We start from the raw sequence: 21,629 nt of genomic DNA, 5'->3' as shown, positions 1-21,629 counted from the left end.
GATTTTTTCAGTAGAGGTCTGATGACAGCAGTTTTTAGTGCAGAAGGAATATGGCCAGCTAGGAGGGACTGATTTATTATCCTGGTGATAAGTGGAGAGATGGCAGAAATGTTGGCCCTCAGCAAGGGTGAGGGGAAAGGGTCCAGGGAACTAGTAGACGGTTTCATTTTCCTGATGACATCCTCCACCTCTTCCCATGTGGCAACAGAGAAAGAGCAAAGAGGATGGACGGTCTCAGACAATGAGTCAACAGTTGGGAAGGGCAAGATATCTTTGGTAGAGAGGTGTAAACGGATATTATCAACTTTTTGTTTAAAAAAAGTTGATATACATGTTGCACCTGTCATCAGTGGTCTCAGAATGGGCAGGTAAAGGAGGTTTGAGAAGATGATTTATGGTTGAAAAAAGTTTTTTAGGGTTCCTGGAGCCATTTCTGATGATGGTGGAATAAAACTTGGACCGTGCAACCTTCAGAGCTTCTGCATACGCTCTCATGTGTTCTCTGTAAGCCTGTTTATGGACAGTCAGCCCAGAGGCCTTGAGCCGCCGCTCAAGGACACGCCCATCCGCCTTCATTTTTCGCAGCTCGCAGGTATGCCAAGGTGCTGAGCACGAGAATGAGATGGACCTGGATGTTAAAGGGGCGTGGAAGTCCAGGAGACTGCTCAGGGACTGGTTGTAAAAATCCACAAGGTCAGCAACAGAGAGGGAGCTGATAAAGTCAGAGGAGAGAAATGTAAGGTCCAAGGCCAAGGCATCCACATTGATATTCTTCAGATTTCTGAAGTAGATCTGTCGTTTTGGTTTGATACGGGAGGAGAAAAAGGGCAGCTCCAATGACACAACTTTGTGGTCTGAAATACCAAGATCAAATACCTGTAGATTCCTGATTGGGGCACAGTTTGAAATGACCAAGTCAAGAGTGTGACCCCTAGAATGTGTGGGAACATCAACATGTTGTTGTAGGCTGAGAGAATCTAGCAGCTCAAGGAAATGAGCAGTGAGATAACCTGTGGGATTGTCAACATGAATATTTATATCTCCTAAGATTATGATGTTGGCAGAAGTAGCACAGAGTGTTGTGAGAAGATCAGTAATTTCCGAAATAAAGGCAGAGTTGGGTTTTGGAGGTCGATAGATAAGGAGAACAGTCAGGGGAAACGGGGGCTTACATTTAAATGCAAGGCACTCACAGGAAGATATTGCAGGTATCGAGATAGGGGACAACCCCAGGTCCTGACGGTGGATAACAGCTAGTCCACCACCACGCCCAGTGCTGCGAGCTGCCTCCAAGTAACTGTAGCCAAGTGGACAGGCTTCATTTAAGGCAGAGTAAACCTCTGACTGGTGCCAGGTTTCCGTCAGACACATGAAGTCAAGTCCTTTTTCCCTGATGTGTTCTTCAATCAGTATGGATTTATTGCTGATAGATTGAGAATTAAATAGTTCAAATTTAACCAATGACTGTGAAGTAAATCTCTGTACAGGACGCAGAACATTAAAATCCACTCCACGCAGCTTAGAATCCATTCCACAAAATAAATCCAGCCGGGGATGTGAAGACCTCGCGATATGTCTGTCAGTGGCTCGGGTGTATCCCATGCTAGAGTCCAGAGATCTCACGATACTTCCGGTGTTGATAGTAATTGGAGCGACTGTGCTCTGATGACGCATCAAACGTGCGACAGATGACCAGAAAGAAGGAATGTTGGTAGCAGAACACTTTGGGTGGTTATGGAAGACGAACTTTCGGCTGGATCCTCTGTGAATGTAACGAGGACGGCGAAGAAGTCCCAGTTCTTTGATGATGGAGATGTTCATTTCAGGAGTGGTTGCAGGATTAAGTCGGCGGAGTTGTGAGTTAGAATAACTGAACGCCATTCAGACTGAAGAGGTAGGGAGGAATGCTGTCCAGACAGCGCTGAAAATCTAAAGCAGTATATCCGGGCAACAGGTGAGTAGACAACAAAAAGCTTAACTTAACATAACTTAATAAAGTCCACAGCAAACGGTAGAACAGTATATCCAGGCAGCAAGTGAGTAGGCAACAAAACCTTGATATAATCCGTAAAATCCATGGCAAACGATTAAAACAGTACAAGAAAGCTTTCAGAAAAAAAATACGAAACTTACTAATGAACACTAAAAGAAAAATAGTAAATTAATAAAGTTAGTAAAATATAAATAATAGCAAAAACATTAAACATAAAAGCATTAAACAAAGAGTCAGAGGGAGAAGCGGCGAACAATCAACGCCAGCGTCCTCTCACCTCCGCAGCCAAACCAATTTATAAGGACATAACGACAGACTTGCCCACACCTGCCCATGAAATAGCCTTTGAGTCAATTGTCCAATTACTTGTGAGCACCTGAAATGAAGGAATTGTGTTAATAAAATGTTTTAGTTGCCTCACATTTTTATGCAATCGTTTTGTTCACCCCACTGAATTAAAGCTGAAAGTCTGCACTTCAACTGCATCCGAGTTGTTTAATTTAAAATTCACTGTGGTAATGTACAGAACCAAAATTAGAAAAAAGTTGTCTCTGTCCAAATATTTATGGATCTAACTGTATGTATAAACCTTTTTCCATGCAGAAAATTAGGATGACTTTCATGCCACTGTACATACAAAATATGAATTTCTGGAGGTTTGGGGCTCAGTCACTCCCTCTGTAGGTCGCAGATTGTAAGGACAATTAAACATCAGTAAGGTAAGACATTCTTTATTTCATTTTCTCTTTTTCCCCAAGTTAATGATGAAGAAGCATAGGTTTAATTCCCAAGAATAAACTTGTTAAATCATACACAGGCAATAAAAGAGAAGGTGAAAGAATAAATTTTGCTTTATTTTAACATGTTCTTAAAAATAGTGCAGATAGTGCTTTGCTTGTGTGTTTAAACACATGATGATCAGAATGCAACACGAATTACAAACTAAAATGCTTTTGATGAACATGTAAAATGTATTGTTTGATTTTTTCATTTTCTCCCTATAACCCACTTTTGTTGAGAACATTGGACTTTTCTTTTAAAACATTTAACAGATAATACAGGATATGTGGAAATAAGATTTTTAGAACCCCCACCTCCAAACGATGACAGAATAAAAGTACACATTATCAAATATTCAAACGTTTCCACTAGGGGGGCACTGTTCACATACAGAACCAGTTACCAGTTTCCAGTTAATCGTGTAAGAAATTATTACTAAAAAAAAAAAAAAGTAGCAACTTGTCACAAGAAGTGTGTGCTAGTGAGCAGTCGTCTTAATGGGAAGGTCGTGTTTCACCAATATGCTGGAATTCTACGAGAAAGCAGATGATAAAAGAGATATGTATTTGAGAGTAAATTCTCGGTTTTCAAAAATCTTTCGATACTAGAGGCTGGTGATCGAACTGAAGAAGTTCCAAGTGCAGTGTGTAGATAATGTCTGAAAGTGCCAAAGGGCTACGGCAGAGGAGCTCTTTCAGAATTGGGTGATGTTACTTGTGGCTGGTGTAGTCTCTTTTCAAACGAGAACACGCAACTGGGTACAACTGTGGTGAACAGCAGTGAAGTCCACCAGGGTATCGGGGGGGGAAAGAGCAAAAGAAACCGAACAGAGGACTTGCCGCTGAGAAAAAAAAAGCCAAAATTACCGTTATCCAGTCAGCAGCTCTGTAGCACAAGGGAATGATTAATTATTAATTTATACTTTGTAACGAGAGCTGTGACGGGAAAGACACGGACCACATCGGTTACAGCACCCCACACCTTTCAGACGTACTGCTGTCTGCTACGAGATCTTTTAGATCGCTGTGTGACATAAGGACAGAGTTTAGATAAGCATTGTGGCCTGTGGATATGCAATGTCTTCAATCGTAGCGGGTATTCTGTCCTGGCGTTTTTGCATTTATGATTAGATCGTAATGTTAATTGAGACGTACTGCTGTCTGCTATGAGATCTTTCTGTCATTTTGCCTGTCGCATCACTGTGTGACATAAGGACAGAGTTTAGATAGGCATTGTGGCCTGTGGATATAATGTCTTCAATCGCAGCGGGTATTCTGTCATGGCGTGTTTGCATTTACAATTAGACCGTACTGTTACATTTCTTTAGTTATTCGTTTAGACATGCAGTCACAAGGTGGATGTTGTGCAGCCTCATCTGTGCATTGCCTGATGTCGCTGTGGGTGTGTCGAGTACTGGAATGTGCTTCTCCTGTGGCTTTTCGTTATCCGCTCTCTTAACGGCACTCCCTTTGACGGAGTGTGACACATTGTTTACTTCAAATGCATATTTTACAATATTTTCACAAACTTAGGTGCCGATTCTTTCAATCTTACATCGGCTCCCACTCTGTCGTCAAAACTGAACGATAAGAGAGCTGACACGACGCATACGACAATTTATCATCCTCTTTTAAAACTCGTACACTATCCAGTGTCTTCAAATAGCAATGTACAGTCATGCACCGACTTGTGGTTCCATTTAGGACCGGACATCTGGCCATACGTGGGTCACAGAGTGTTCAGGTGACTGCAGTTGGAGCTCTTACAAAACCGATCCTTACTTCTTGGGAGCCTCATGGCAGGTCCATGTGAGGCAGTGTTTCTGAACCTTTGGATTGTGACCCAGGTTACGGCTGATGGTTCGTGGGTTGCCTCTGTTGGTTCACGAGTAAGTCGTTAAAGCAATCCGCAGCATTGCGCAATATTTTCCTGTCTTAAGTGAGCTTGTTTCACCAAGAGGGGGGGTGGTCATGGGTTGCCGTCATTGGTTTGCGAGTGGGTCGCAGTGATTCACCTAAGCCAGTGTTCCTCAACCACTGTGTTGTGACCCAGGTTACAGCCAGTGGGTCGTGGGTTGCCGCCATTGGTTCACGAATAAGTTGCTTAAACAATTCTCAGAACTGTGCGGTGTTTTCCCCATTTTAAGTGAGTTTGGTTCACCAAGGGGGCGGCACGGTGACGCAGTGGCTGCCTCGTAGTTAGGAGACCTGGGTTCGCTTCCCAGGTCCTCCTTGCGTGGAGTTTGCATGTTCTCCCCATGTCTGCGTGGGTTTCTTCCGGGTGCTCCGGTTTCCTCCCACAGTCCAAAGACATGTTAGGTGCACTGGCGATCCTAAATTGTCCCTAGTGTGTGCTTGGTGTGTGTGTGCGCCCTGTGGTGGGCTGGCAAACTGTCCAGGGTTTGCTTCCTGCCTTGTGCCCTGTGTTGGCTGGGATTCAGCAGACCCCTGTGACCCTGTAGTTGGGATATAGCGGGTTGGATAATGGATGGTTCACCAAGGGGTTTTCTTTGCAATTGCTGGTTAGTGGGTCACCAATGAGCTTACAAAGCAGGGGTCACCAAGTCTGACCATGGCTGCAGGTTTTCATTCTAACCATTTTCTGAATGAGTGTCACGTTTTTGTTGCTAATTAACATCTTTTGAATTCATTTTCGTTAGCTTGCTCTTGAAGACTCATACCCCTTAATTGGGTCTTTTTCCTTAATTAGCAGCCAAACAATAATGAGATACAAAATGAGCCAAAACAACTGGTGTCCATCATACAATATCTGAAGATAAAGAAAGATGAAGGTCTCAGAAATGTCAATCTGCTCAGGTCACCAAAACATTTTCACTGAGCTCTTAGAAAAGAGAAAATCGACAATTTCAGAAATGTCTGCTAATGGACAACGAGAGCAGGAACAAGCCACAGAATTAAAGAACGGGTTTGATTAATGACAAGAATCGGCGCCCAATTAAGCAGTTGTTTGGAGTTTGAGGCCCTGACTTAGTTGGTCTCCTCTTGGCTCCCTCACTTCACATTTCATTTCTCTTTGGGTGCTGTTTAAGGAAAGAAATGAAGCAATACAGAGGAACAAATCTTAAAATACAAGTCAATTGAAATCAAAAGAAATTAATTAGCAGCACAAACAGGGCACTCATTAAAAAAATATTTAGAATGAAAACCTGCAGCCACGGTGGTCCTCCAGGTCCGGAGTTGGTGACCGTTGTTATAAAGACAAAGAGGAAGATTGTGAAACAGAAGTGAAAGGGAAGGCAGCACGTGATGAATGCATTAGCCACACAGAGCACCGCCGATCAAAACAAACCTTAAAAGGCCCACCAAGCGTTAGAAAACCAACAAGACCCCGAAAGATTTATAACTATGACTGGCTTCGGCTATTTCTAGAACATTATTACCCCGTTATTTTCCTGCTAAGAATGAATCCCCTTAACTCGATTGGATGCAAATCGGCACGACTGTATAATTTGATTTTATGTAAAGGTTTTTCCCTTGTCACAGGTTCTTTTTATTTTTAAACACGTGTTGTGTTCTTTACAAACGCGACACGTGTTTAATGGGGGGTCGTTTTAAGAGACTGCAGCTGTAGGCAGTTTATTGTAATCAGAATCTTGCTCTCTTTTGGACAACATTAACAAGAGCAACTCTGATGTTTGCAATTCAAAATCTCGGCCTCTTCATTGAGTGCCACCTTCGTGACGCGTTGGGATTGGTTTAGAATTGTGATGCCCCGTAAACCATCCAATTGTTCCCTCTCAATTTTAGGAAAAATTCACCCTTGGTGGTCTCCAGGCGTACACCTTATATTATAGACTAGTGGTGGGCTGCTGTCCTTTTTAAATCTGGATAAGAATACAAAAATCAAACTGGTCAAGTTTGCAGTTGACACTAAACAAGGTGCAAGGGCCGATTTCATCACTACCAGAGATTCAATCGAACGAGAAGAATCTTAACGATTGTCATTCATTTGATTCGTGAACAAGTTGCTACCCAAAAAATCAGTCTTAACAATTCTTGCTCCTTTGATCCTCAAATGAATCACTACCTGACAATCTGTTTTTACTGATTCTCGTTTATTTGATTTGTGATTAATCCGCTACCCGAGAATCAATCTAACAATTCTCACTCCCATGATCCACAAATGAATCACTACAACGATTCTCATTCATTTAATTCGTGAACAAGTCGATACCCAAGAAATCAGTCTAACAATTCTCACTCCCGTGATCCCCAAATGAATCACTGCTTGACAATCAATCTTAACGATTCTCGTTCATTTGATCCTCAAATGAATCACTACCTGACAATCTGTTTTTACTGATTCTCGTTTATTTGACTTGTGAATAATCCGCTACCCGAGAATCAATCTAACAATTCTCACTCCCGTGATCCACAAATGAATCACTGCTTGACAATCAATCTTAATGATTCTCGTTCATTTGATTTGTGAATAATCCGCTGCCAGAGAAGCGATCTAACAATTCTCATTGTTTTGAGTTGCGAATGAATCGCTGCCTGAGAATCAATCCAACGATTCTCATTTATTTGATTTGCAAGCAAGTCTGTACCCGAAAATCAGTCTAAAGATTCTTGTTCATTTGAGTCGTGAAGAAGTTGCTACCTGAGAATCAGTGTAACGATTCTCTTTCATTTGTGGCTCTGTAACAAAACATCTTATTTCATTTTGGTTTCTTATAGGTGTTGTTATGCTTTGTGTAAGGAAACAGGGCATTGACATATCAAGTTAAAGATATAATTATATAAAAAAACATTATTTATAAATTAATAAACAATATTATTCATATACACACAAATATGTTATTAAATTAGATATTTGTGATGCAATCAGAGGGAATTCCAATATATGTCAGGCTGTACTTGAATCAAATGAATCAAAAAAATCGATTCACTTAAACAGTAAAGTGAACTGAAACGCCCATCACTACCACTAGGTGCATACAACGCACTGCCTTTATAAGGCAGGGGGCGGTCTCTCAGCAGAGATTGGCAGGTGGCCCCGCCTCTTGGGGAACCACCCACAAAGTAGAAGAGAAATTAGCAGAACAAGCATCCACATGTAGAAACCAAGCAATAAACAGAACTGACTGGGGAAAAAAAAAATACATAATTGTATAAATACTAAACATACATAACAACACAAAGAGGACCAAAAAAATGAACAAAAAAAAAAAAGACACAAAAAGGGAATTTATATACAAGTTAAACCTAACAGCAGGTACAAGCTGTATGGAGAGGGTTGGTCAGACACATGGACTCCACATCAAAGTGGGAAAAGATGAAAATAGGAGGAAGAAGACTAAGCCTTGAGGAAGAGCAGATAATGTAGAATCATGTAGATTTGTGAAGTGCTACACTTTGGAAGTAAAAAACAAAATGGTACGGGCTGGCGCCCTGCCCGGGGTTTGTTTCCTGCCTTGCGCCCTGTTTTGGCTGGGATTGGCTCCAGCAGAACCCCGTGACCCTGTAGTTAGGATATAGCGGGTTGGATAATGGATGGAGGGATGTTAGATTTGAATACATAAAGGAGGTTTGGAACTTGAAAGTACATCTTCTGAGAAGGCCCTAGTAGCGGTCGTGGACTGCTTCATATGCAGACCGTGGACGGCAGCAGTTAGGATGTTGGGTAATATAACATAGTGCCCCTGATGTGTGGCGTACAAGCCAGCGGAGGTCATCCTTAAATTATTTTACAACACACTGGTGAGGCCTCACCAGGAGTCCTGTATGTTCGGTTTTGGTCTCCCATATTACAAAAAAGACACAGCAGCACCAGAGAAAGTCCAAAGGAGAGTCACGAGGCTGATCAGAGGACTGGGAGGTCAGAGCTATAAGGAAAGAGATTGAAGGAGTTGAACCGTTTCTGAAATGATTTACACAAAATTGAATTTGTGAATTACACAAAAGTGAAATTATTCACACCATTAAAACACATACTGTCATCTCATCTCCATCTGCAAACGCATGGCAAAAAAATTGTACGCTGGTGAAATGTGTGAAAGTACAGAGCCCGTGAGGGGCAAAAGAAAGTACCCCGTACTCATGCGAGAGTTTCACGTGTGCGTAACAAAGTTCTACATGATTTATTTACATGTGCACTAGAAACTTGTGTGACATTTGACACTTTCTCGTTGCACACACTCGTACCGATCCCCTTCTATGGTGGACAGCTGGCCAGATCGGGTTGGGTGCTGTTCACCAAAATGGAGCCTTAAGAAATCGCTACCCTAATTCCCCCTTTCGCCAAAATTAACCAGGCACCATACTTGTAATTTAAATTTATAATGAATATATAGCGAACATATTTGGTAGAAATCAAACGACAAAACACAATAACGACGCACCGTGAACAATGCAAACAACAATGGCAGTCCAACACATGAATCCCGATAGCTGATCTATGAGGTCAATCCCCAAATAAAAAGCTTAGCTCAAAGCCATTCGGGAGATGCGGGAAGCTTCCTAGATTTAAAAAAACGGAACACATTTTGGTCCTACCGCCTCTTCCGCATTTTCCTCTCTGGGTGGTGCCAAACAGGCGTCCCATCACGGGTAGTTGGTGTTTTCCTGACTGCAGAACTTTTTCTCTCCGCCGCGCTCGCTGGATTTGAACGTCCATATTTGCGATTGGCTTCCTGTTCCTATCCGACATCTAACATCGGCCAGTCTATAGTTCCCGATTCTCCTTTAAAGGTGCAGATCTCACTTCCACTTTGGGGCGAGTTAACACTGAACACAACACTTATAGAGGGTGTCCCAAAATTCATGCAAGATTTGAATTTGGCGCCATTTGTGCGGTAAAGTGTTGCCAACGGGGGAAAAAAAGACAGCGTGACAGCTCACAGTTTAGGGTTATTAAAAATGGAGCGCTACACGAAAGAACAACGCGTTTTCATTGTTGAGCAATATTTTAAAAATAATGAAGGTTTGGCAGCTACAGTTCGCAATTTTCGTACAAAATATGGTCGGAATAGTGATTTAACTTCATCAACTGTGAAGAGATTAATTAAAAACATTCAGGGAGACTGGATCAATTAGTGATCTTAGACACTCTGGCCGTCCTTCAGCACAAAACACCGAAGCAGTTTGTGAGAGTGTTGCTGAGAGTCCCGGAACATCAATTCGGCACCGTGGTCAAGAATTGAACATTTCCAAAATCATCTTCAGCGATGAGGCTCATTTTCATCTTGATGGCTTCGTTAATCGTAAAAATTGTTGCATTTGGGGTTCAGAAAATCCACGAGTGATTGATTGAAGTCATCAAGCCCACAACCACCCACTCCTTGAAGGAGGAAATTGAGTGCTGTATCAACGAAATTCAGCCACAATAACCAGGTTTCCATCCAAGGAGTTTTTGCGAAAAAATATTTAGCGCTTCAAATTTTTTTACCGATATAGCTGATGGAAATGCTAATTATCGATAAAATGTTGTACATGTCGACATGATATTTTTCCTTTTAACTTAACTTTAGCGCATAAATTCCATATCGATACTTCAGATGTCGCAAAAACTACATTGGAAACACTTTTTGTCAGAAAAAAGGGCTTTAACGCAAATAAATGTGTCACATTTTCATCACGTGCAATCAAAACGAGAATGGCGGAGCGGTTCGCATGGTCTGATAAAGAGACTTGTTATTTCCTCAATTTAATTTAATCATTAATATTAACTTTAATAGTTTTTTTTTGATTAAACGTCGTTATTTTGTATTAATTCAAATTTCAGTTTTAATTAAAAACCTTAAGGGAAGCAGGTTCCAGTACTAATTCAGTTGTTATCGCACTGAGAAGGGATGTTGAAAGGTAGGCTCACCTGTACAGATGCGATGCTGCAAACACAGCTGCATCATGGGCACTTCCAGGAGTGCCAACGCAAATGTCTCGTATCATCAACAAGGGCCTGGAGGACAATAGATGGCCACCCTTTGCGATTAACGTAATCGCGGTAGCCTTCCGTCAGGGGAAGAATAGGCACATGCGTGCCATCCAGCGCACCGTAAATCTGTGGCACAAGATGCACCAAGGAATTGCGGTATGCAGTTTCATTGGCCTCCGCTACAGTCAGAAGTCTGATATAACGCCGTATTAATTTTTCTTTAATAGCGGTGCACACAGCATATACACTTCGATGGACGGTAGTTTTACTAACCCCGAAAGTTTCTCCAACTACTCTATACTCGGCGCAGGTTGCCAGCTTGTAAAGGGCGATGGCAATCCGCTTTTGGGTTGGAACCGGTGGTCGGTGGCAACCTGTGATGGACGCAACATCAGGACTGATGAATCCACACAACATCTCAAACGTCGGCCGTGTCATTCTAAAATTTTGCTGCCAGAGATTTTCTGTGAAGTGTCTCTCCACCACCTCCTCCCAGAAGATCTTATTCCGTCATCTCTCCCATACCCGTGGGTTTCGTCGCACTGGGGTACTTTCTTCGAGCTCTAGGGCTATCAGACAAGCAACTGCTTCATTCTGCTGTCGTCTTCGGATATTATGTACAATTCCAATTATTTGTGAAACTGAAATAACAGTAAGCTGGCAAATTTCAAAAAACTGTCTGAATAATCTCTCCATTTCTTTGTTTAGTGGAGGGGATATAACGTGGAAAACAAAAGGTAGAGAATTTGCGACTTACACAAAATTATGTATGGAAACGGCTCAAGGGTTGCGATACAACAAAACTTATGCGACAGTTCGTTTTGGGGGGGATGACGTCATCATGCACACCATTTTATCGATAAAAAGCCTGTTGGATGGAAACAGGCTGGAGACAGCAAATTTCGCACATTTTTTTTTACGTATATTCTGTTTGTCGATAACAAAACGTCGCAAAAAACTGGATGGAAACTTCGCTATTAATGCAAAACAGTCATGGAAAATTTCGACAAAAGAGTGCGTATGTGCCAGCAAAGCCGTGGAGGCCATTTATCCGATATGCTATTCCATACATAACCCTATACGGTATACTTTATGAATCAATTAAAAATTTACAATTTTTAATTAAAAACCTGTGTTGTCTATCAAAATTCGTTTTTGCGTGAATTTTGGGACACCCTATATATGGCACCCGCTAACACACAACAGCTATCCCGTGCTCACAAGACGGTTTCACATGCAAATGAGAAACGTTTTGTGTGCTTACAAAATAAACTTGCATGCGCACGAGAAAGTTTCCTGCATTCACGAGATAGATTTGCGTACTCGTGGGAAACGTGACATTTTACTACAACTCGCCTCGGGAGCACGTGAAAAACAAAGATGGGAGCAGACGGAGCGCGCTTACCGGCAAACACGTCACTGCTGCTTAAATCCATCGACTTAGGTGAGTGGCCTCAGGCGAGTCTCCAGAAGTATCCTGGTTTGGATCATTTTACAGAGTTGGGGAATTTTCCATCAGCACAAATGAAGTTATGTTTGACCCTAAATATGCGCTGCGAGCGGGAGTCGACGGTGGGAAGCAGTGCACAAGGCAAATGAGTGTGTGTGGCAGGACCGGTACAAGGTCTAAATGGTACTGGAGAGTGATTGAGGAAGGATAAAGCGGCTTCAACCATGGAATAAAAACCTACAGAGCACTACTTCTTAGCTACCACCCCAAAATATATGTAGTCCAATATCAAAATGCACAGTTTGGTGAGTTTCGCAAGTTACAAACTCACACAGAAACAAATTTTATGGGCAATTTCATGAAACTATGCAAAACGACACTCGTCTGTTTTTAGTTTAAGCATAAACAGAAATTGAGATAACGTGATTTGAAATTGTTGGGAATTAGTAGAGGATAACCACGAGGATGTGCTTCAAAACTTCTGAATTGCAAAGACGTTAGAACATTTTTCCTCTCGGTTACACCCATTGACCAATTCAGTTTCAATGTAATACAGTAGACCAGTGTTTTAAGTCTCTTCTAGACCCACTCCATGATGACCATCAAATCTTGGAGAAATGCCCCCGACAGAGCAGAGTAATGTCGACTCGCTTAAAATGCCCGCAGCAACCCGTCATGTGACACTTTTCCTATTGAATACAACGGTGAGTCCTGAACCTCCCTGACCCCAAAAGATGGTAACCCGTGACTTGAACCCACAGTTTAAGATTCTTAAAACTATGGAAGGAGTTTAGGGAGCTTCAAAGCTCGACTTGAAGTTATTTGGCGACACTTGGCTCTATTCACTTACGGTTGTGGTGAAAAGTTTCCATCCACTCATCTAATGGACACAAACGTCAGGGAGATAGTGGGCTCTCGATGATTTCTACGACTTTTTCAGAATATTTGTACTACATACATATACAAAATATCTCAGGCGCACAAATTGTAGATTTTCTGAAACCATCAAAGGATCAAAATTCCACATGGAGGGCCAGAACTATAAATATATTGATTAAGTGGTGCTGAAAGCTCCAAAACGTGTTATTCAGCTTGGTGCCTCATGATTGACTCCAACTGGTGGTATCTTCTCGGTTTTGCTCCTTTGACCACTCATTGAACTGACCAACACAAAAGTCAAGAACAAGTCTACCATGAGTGGTCAATGGGAGAGTCCAAGGAGCTCGGTGTAGATGCGAGGAAGAGGATTTAGTCAGGAATGTCTCTCTATGCAAAAGGACGAAGGTCCAAGTCTTTAGAGTCCTGGTGCTGCCTGTTTGAGACATGGACGCTATCCAGTGACCTGAGATGAAGACTGGACTCCTTCATGTGTGTCTCTCTCTGGAAAATCCTTGGGTACCGTTGGTTTGACTTTGTGTTGCTCATGGAGTCCCGAATGAGGCACATGACCTGCATTGTGAGGGAGCGTCACTCACGGCATTATGGCCATGTCCCTCATAAGATCCTCGTTGTTGGGGACCTGAGTGGCTGGACCAGACCAAGGGGTCGCCCACATATCACCTGGCTGCGACAGATACAGGGTCATTTCCGGAGGGTGGGACTGGACCACGTATCTGCCTGGGGGGGTTGCCAACCGGGATCCCGAGTTGTTTTGTTGTGTCATGGGTGTGACAACACACTGTACCAGTGCATACTCCCCAACTTGACTTGACTTGTCTCCTGAAGTAATTTCTAAACAGCTTCAGATTCCACAATCGTCAGGTCAAACAATTGATCACAAGTACAATTACTTTGCTGAGGTCTGGAAGAAGACCCAAACCGTGACCCTCAGCTAAGAGGGCCCGGGTGGTCAGATACAATCCAAGAGCCATCAGAAACGGGTCCACCATGAGCTGGAAGCTTCTGGAACACCAGTGTCACTGTCCACAGCAGAGTGAGTTTTACATCACTGCCATCAGACCAGGTAGAAGGCTGAAGTGCGGACACAACTAGGTGTTCCAACAGGACGGCAACTTCAGAGCTGGTTTAGGAACGGCTCAATCGGGCCAACATCAAGGGTTTGGGATGGTCTTCTCAAAGCGCTGACCTCAACCACCCAGTTAACAATCCTGCGGACTGCGCTTATTAAAAGTCAGGACAAGTGGTCAAATATCCAACCACACTTCCGATTGAGGTGAAATATGCTAAGGGACCCTCCACAGCACCTTTTAGGGGTGCCGTATGGATACTTTTCACCCCGGATGTGTAATTTTTGTCCCGGTGATGGTTTCAGAAAACCCATAATAAAATTCAAACCTGCGCACTGCCACGTCTGTTTTTGTAATAAGGGCGTCTATCGTGCCACAGAAAGAAAACAGTTCCATAGAAACATAGAAAGCCCCGTAGCCTCCCAAACCTTTTTTTTTCTGTTTTGAGTGCTGTTGCACGCCCCCCATTTAAAGCCCCCCTAAAGAATCCAACAGCCCAAGTTTAAATCCTACACCTGGTCACTACCTGTACGGAATTTGTGTACTCTTCCCACTTCAAGCACGGAAATTCCCACTCAGTGTTTTCCCGATTTTCATCCTGAATTAACCAAAGTGGGCGGCACGGTGGCGCAGTGGGTAGCGCTGCTGGGAGACCCCCAGGGTTCACTTCCCGGGTCCTCCCTGTGTGGAGTTTGCATGTTCTCCCCGTGTCTGCGTGGGTTTCCTCCCACAGTCCAAAGACATGCAGGTTAGGTGGATTGGCGATTCTAAATTGGCCCTAGTGTGTGCTTGGTGTGTGTGTCCTGCGGTGGGTTGGCACCCTGCCCGGGATTGGTTCCTGCCTTGTGCCCTGTGTTGGCTGGGATTGGCTCCGGCAGACCCCCGTGACCCTGTGTTCGGATTCAGCGGGTTGGAAAATGGATGGATGGATTAACCAAAGATGTGCATGTTAGGTGTATCGGTGAGTGTGAGTGGGCCCTGAGGTGGGCTGGCACCTCTCCACGGCCGTTTCTTGCCTTTTTTACCCACTACTGCCAGCATACACTGCAGACCCCCTACATTTGATGGAAGTGTGATAGGAGAATTTCATCTTCCCAATTTTTTTTATATATCTACAATAACTAACCACAGCCTGCTGGGCTTAATTCTCATTCTTCTCTTTGGGAACGTTACTGCGTCTTTCACAGCTTAAAAACAGTCCAACTGGTGCACCTTGCACCAGTTAATGCATATCATTATTATTATTTATTATTAATTAAGGCACAAGGTTTTATATTTTCCTTTCTATTTGCCTGCCCCTTTGCTAATGTTCTCAGCCTTATATCACATTTAATTGGGTTGCATTCAATTAGACCTCCCAGCCTGCAGGTGGCGCTGTTTTTGTTTCCTTTTTTTCCTGAAAACTATTAAAGCTTATTTTATTTCCTAAAAGGCAACGATATGAAAGCAGAAGACAGATCCAGAACTTTCTCTGTCATTCAAAAAAAGCCAAAGAGGTTTTCCAAAAAGTGGTGAATTTTTTACATTTCTTCTTTTTTCTGCCTGATATTAATATGTCTCTCTTTTTATTCTGCCTGATATATTACTAGGAAAGGCACTTTTTACTCTTCATTCCAATGTGTACAAAGTGAGCGGCCGAGCCTCACTTTCTTGTCATTTTCAGGCATTAGAAGCTGCGCTGCGATGTCCGCCAATCACATGTCGCTCCTCCATTCGAGTTCCACTTGCTTAAGTGAGCCTCCATCTTCTGGGAAATCTAAACGAAAAATAAAAGAAAGAAAGGGACACAGCATTAGATAAAGAGCAGCGTGTCCTGGATTCACCTCTGACGAGTGTTTCTCAAGCACTGCGACCCACCTTGGGGGTCACAGGCAGCCACCGGTGGGTTAGCCAGTTGCTATTCTTTATAATGGGTGGCGGTTGTGGTGGGCCGCAGCTCCAACAACCAACCCCGCAACTCCTTATGATCACGCTTGATGGACCAAAGGGGGACCAATTCTTACAGCTTGAGGGTGAATCCCGTCCTCGAGGACATCAGTGGGTTTAAGACTGGAGACAGGGGGGCTCATCTCTACGCAAAGAATTGTGGGAATCGAGAACAAACTACCGAGACGTGGAGCCGCAGCAAAATCTTTAAAGGGTAAGTGGTCTCTCCACAATTATGGTATAAAGATTAATCTGCTACAGAAAATGGACTTCTAAAGTGAAGCTTTATCTTTCTAGATGTTAAAGACCCCTTCTTTGTTCTTGCAGCTTACAGTGGGGCTCGTAATGGGGGACCTCGATGGCAACAGCATCAATGGCAGCGAAAGTAAATGCCAGTCGAAACCCAGATGGAGCCCTGGGGTTTGTTCCCTTTATTGTTCATAGTACGCTGCAGTCTGCATTATTAGACATCTTAGGTCTGGTGAGTTGGGGGTGGTCACACACTCCGCCCGATTCCCCCTCATCTTTAGTTACAAAAAAAATGGCACCCCTCGGTGGACTTTCCAGAGCGATCACCGCTTAGTGTCTGCAGTGGCAGCCCCTTAACTTTCATAAATGGCAGCCTATGGTGCCCAATGCAGTGGGGCCGCGGCTGAAAGCACCACGACGATCGCACCTCATTCACTGCTGCGGCCTTGCAGGTGGGGCCGTGGATGACCACCCTCCCAAACTCTACCAATCGCGCTCGATTCAATACTCTGATGATTGCTCGCTACCTGATTCACCGCCGTGGCATCCCATTCCGGATGACCTCCCCTCAATCCTCACTGTAGCCATCTCGCTCAATTCACTGATAAATGTCAAAGTGCTGACCCCTCCAGAGCTCCGCAAGTAAAGGGTGAAGTCGAATCTGACGGACGGTTACCCCTCAAAATGTCCCCGGTCTGCAGTGACCCTCCTCGAGCTCCTCTCCATTGTGTTGCAAGAGTGTGACGAATTTCAAGTAAATCGAGTGACATAAACGTGGCTCTTCAACGGAGCTACAGAGTCGCCATTTTTGGGGGGTCAAGGCCAGAATAGACGCGACTTTCTGCCCTTTTCATTGAAAAATGACTTTGTTGAAATTAATTTTGCAGGTAAAATAGACAATAGGAAAATAGAAAAACGAAAATGTCGTCAAAACGGAGGGAATTTGACCAGTGCTTCAAAAGTAACTAGGCTAGCTTACGTTATTGTATGAATACGAGTTGTGGTCTTACAGAACTGGAGCCACATGAAGTACCCCCCTCTAACAGTCAGTCCGGCGATAACGACGAATTCCTCTTTTGTCAGATTACCAAATATTATCAAACTACCGCATATTCTGCATTGTTTTAAATACAGCCGTGTATGACATAAGGAAAATGGAATGGGGGGGGAGGGGCAGTTTGATAACTGAACGCATTCCAGTTTATTCAAGACTTCTCGTTGACAACACCTTAAATCTATTAATGTAAAATAACAGAAGACCCCCTTAATTGAGAATCATTTCTCGTTTTCTTCTGCAGTTCTTATGCCGTTTGACCTCCACTCGCCCCCCCCCCCACCCCCATTGTGCTCCCATGATGCTTTCTCCAATCAGTTTCCCAGGTTTTGTGATGTCATCCATGGGAGCTCCGCCCACTACTCAGTCAGCACCTCCCTGTGTATTTTTCGTTGTTTGAGATGCTGTGCCAACATTAATAGGACCTTTCTGTAGAATGTGCAGTGGCTGTTTGGAACTGCTCTTTTATGTTGTATTAAATTTGGATTATATATTAATGTGAGTGTTTAATGGCCTTTCCACGTTTTCTCTTTCTTTCTTTCTTTCTTTCTTTCTTTCTTTCTTTCTTTCTTTCTTTCTTATACAGTAGATTAATATAAGCGTTTAATGGCCTTTCCACATTTTTATTCTCTTTCTTTTTCTTTCTTATTATACAGTAGATTAATGTGAGCATTTAATGGCCTTTCCATGTTTTTAATTTTTTCTTTCTGATTATACATTAATATGAGCGTTTAATGGCCTTTCCATGTTTTCAATTTTTCTTTCTTTCTTTCTTTCTTTCTTTCTTTCTTTCTTTCTTTCTTTCATGTGAGCGTTTAATGGCCTTTCCACATTTTAAATTTTTCTTTTTCTTTCTCATTATATATTAATGTGAGCATTTAATGGTCTTTCCATGTTTTCAATTTTTCTTTCTCTTTCTTTCTTTCTTTCTTTCTTTCTTTCTTTCATGTGAGCATTTAATGGCCTTTCCACATTTTTAATTTTTCTTTTTCTTTCTGATTATATGTTAATATGAGCATTTAATGGCCTTTCCATGTTAATTTTTCTTTCTTTCTTTCTTTCTTTCTTTCTTTCTTTCTTTCTTTCTTTCTTTCTTTCTTTCTTTCTTTCTTTCTTTCTTTCATAGTAGATTAATGTGAGCGTTTAATGGCCTTTCCACATTTTTATTCTCTTTCTTTTTCTTTCTTATTATACAGTAGATTAATGTGAGCATTTAATGGCCTTTCCACGTTTTTAATTTTTTCTTTCTCTTTTTCTTTCTGATTATACATTAATATGAGTGTTTAATGGCCTTTCCATGTTTTCAATTTTTCTTTCTCTTTCTTTCTTTCTTTTTCTCTTTCTTTCTTTCATGTGAGCGTTTAATGGCCTTTCCACATTTTTAATTTTTCTTTTTCTTTCTCATTATATATTAATGTGAGCATTTAATGGTCTTTCCATGTTTTCAATTTTTCTTTCTTTCTTTCTTTCTTTCTTTCTTTCTTTCTTTCTTATACAGTAGATTAATGTGAGCGTTTAATGGCCTTTCCACATTTTTAATTTTTCTTTTTCTTTCTGATTATATGTTAATGTGAGCATTTAATGGCCTTTCCATGTTTTCAATTTTTCTTTCTTTCTCTTTCTTTCTCTTTCTTTCTTTCTTTCTTTCTTTCTTTCTTTCTTTCTTTCTTTCTTTCTTTCTTTCTTTCTTTCTTGTGAGCGTTTAATGGCCTTTCCATGTTAATTTTTCTTTCTTTCTTTCTTTCTTTCTTTCTTTCTTTCTTTCTTTCTTTCTTTCTTATATAGTAGATTAATGTGAGAGTTTAATGGCTTTTCCATGTTAATTTTTCTTTCTTTCTTTCTTTCTTTCTTTCTTTCTTTCTTTCTTTCTTTCTTATATAGTAGATTAATGTGAGCGTTTAATGGCCTTTCCATGTTAATTTTTCTTTCTTTCTTTCTCTTTTTTTCTTTCTTTCTTTCTGGTTATACAGTAGATTAATGTGAGCGTTTAATGGCCTTTCCATGTTTTTCATTTTCTTTCTTTCTCCCTCCCTCCAGGGGAGATGTTTGAAGAGGACACCGCCGTTGATTCTCTTTTCCTTGTTAGCTGGTCAGGTAGGTTTGCCATCTTGTGTAATATCAGCACCATTGTCGTCTTTGTGCAGTTTCGTTACATTGAGGGTTACAGGAGGATTGAAGCTGAAAACATGACAAGGAATTGAATGTTGAGCTTTCAATCACAGCCGTGTGACAAAGTGCGTGCCGACACCTGATTCAAACCTGGGACCTCGTCATTGCTAAGCGGCAGCTCATCCAGTGTGCCATCAGCGCAGAGCTGTACTGGAGCAGCGTTACACACACGTCTGTCTTTTACTTGTACTGACTGATAGGTGGGCTTCAGCGACATGTCAGTTGAGCAGTTTGTTTTGTTTCAGTTTTATTCATGAATAAAAGCATACTTGCAAAAGTGTTTCTTGAATATTTGGGCTTCGCACACCTTACACTATACATCAAAATGATGTCATTATTACTATAACAATACGGGACTTCATATATTTTTAAAATGTTCTTCCACAACTTATATAAACGAAAGACCCCCGTGTGTGTGTGTGTGTGTGTGTGTGTGTGTGTGTATACAGCAGTCCGCTCAACAGCAGCCACTAGATGGCACACGTGTGCACTTTTACATTTTTTCAGTGCCTGCACATACCTCACTTCTCGCTACAAACGCCACCACACAACGATGACGTCGTGCTAATGACACCGATGAAGGGACATCAAAGTGAAGCCACCGCCACGGCTCAGCGACGGAGGGCCAGGCTTGTAGGTTTCACTAAAAACACAAGATAAACAGGATGGCTAAGATATGATGTCACCAGTGTCTACTTACGACAGCCAGAGGGGTAGCAAGCCCAGGTGGGTCCACATCCCCTGCCCTGGGTCATTCTTAAGAGTTAGCAGACACCTCTCCAAGTTCATGAATAGAGTAAAACTGCTAGGGGGTCTTCAGGTTGTATTTTTGTCCCAAAGACCACACACAGCTAGTCATTAAATAAGACCGGGTGGTCCTGCAGCCTCCCTAAGGAGGCTCTAATCATTGGCACCTCATCTGGAACACCTGATCCTAATTTGATAAGATGCGAAGTGGTGAGAAATGTAAGGGTGGACGTGTGGTTTTTTCCACGTGGCAAATCTACACCACAATACCATGTCAATTTTGTGTCATTTCTTCACATCTATCCCCCCCTTTGTCTGTCAGGCCCTCTTTGTGTGACGATCTACTGTTGGCCTGTTCAGGTAAGTCAAGAAAGTTAACAATTTCCACTGGGTGTCCATTCTTCTCAGGACTGTAGCATTAACCTCATTCCACGATGTCATTTGTTTAATTGGGTTCTCAGAATTACTTAAAAAATCTGAGCACGTTGTCAGTCGTATTTATGGAGAAACAGACAAAACTCTCAAACTTTCTTAACCCAGTTTTTCTTGCCAACCCATCTTACCCTTCTTAGCGTCTTCAAGACCAAGTCTATGATGACCATCCGATCTGGAGCATCACCACTGGCAGTCATAGCAGAGCAGCATCTACTGCTTCAACTAACTGCCCATGGCGCCCCATCATGAGAGGCTTCACAAACCACACGTGACCCTTTCACTTGGAATACAATGGAGCCTCGGGCTTCAGCGCAACCCAAAGGTCTATCTGTGGTTCTGCCAGCACTGTACTAGAAATACAAGAGCATGTGATCCATCAGCTTCATTATCTAGAATAATCTAATGAGAAAATGGCTTCAGTGTGTGTAGGTCCGCCGTCACCGTGATTAATGTGCCAGTTAGTTTGCAACCCCAGTCCTCCCTGTGTGGAGTTTGCATGTTCTCTGGGTGTCAGTGTGGGTTTCCAAAGACAAGGAGGTTAGGTGGACTGGGTGTGTGGGGGGGTGTGTGTGTGTGTGTGTGTTAGCCCTGTGATGGACTGGCGCCCTGTCCAAGGTTTGTTTCCTGCCTTGCATGCAGTCCACCAAGTCCTCCAGTTAATCCAAAACGCTGCTGTGAGAATTATTACAAGAACAAGAAAAGATGAACACATCACTCCAGTTCTAGAGTCGTTACACTGGCTCCCGGTTAAGTTTAGGGCAGATTTCACAATCCTCCTTTTAAAATATAAAGCCTTAAATGGCCGAGGTCCGGCTTACTTGCCTGAACTTATCATGACTTACAAACCTGAGCGCGCATTAAGATCTCAAGATGCCAGTCTGCTTATGGTTCCAAGGATTAATAAAATAACAATGGGAGGCCGAGCTTTTAGTTACAGGCCTCCCTAAACTGTGGAATGGTCTG

General features: G+C 42.5%; 1 protein-coding gene across 1 annotated transcript in view; it reads right to left on the bottom strand.

Annotated features, from left to right (window-relative positions):
- Positions 1-2,826: 2,826 nt before the first annotated feature.
- LOC114647653 (putative helicase MOV-10) overlaps positions 2,827-21,629 on the bottom strand; it is a 160,150-nt gene continuing 141,347 nt past the window's right edge. Inside the window, exon 23 of the mRNA XM_051924409.1 lies at positions 2,827-15,842. Within this exon, the coding sequence (XP_051780369.1) occupies positions 15,781-15,842 (62 nt within the window). The 3' untranslated portion in view covers positions 2,827-15,780. The remainder of the gene's footprint in view (positions 15,843-21,629) is intronic.

This window comes from Erpetoichthys calabaricus, chromosome 3, assembly GCF_900747795.2.
Source record: "Erpetoichthys calabaricus chromosome 3, fErpCal1.3, whole genome shotgun sequence".
NCBI lineage: Eukaryota > Metazoa > Chordata > Cladistia > Polypteriformes > Polypteridae > Erpetoichthys > Erpetoichthys calabaricus.
The sequence above is the reverse complement of the archived record's forward strand: the minus strand, read 5'-3'. Positions and strand labels throughout refer to the sequence as shown.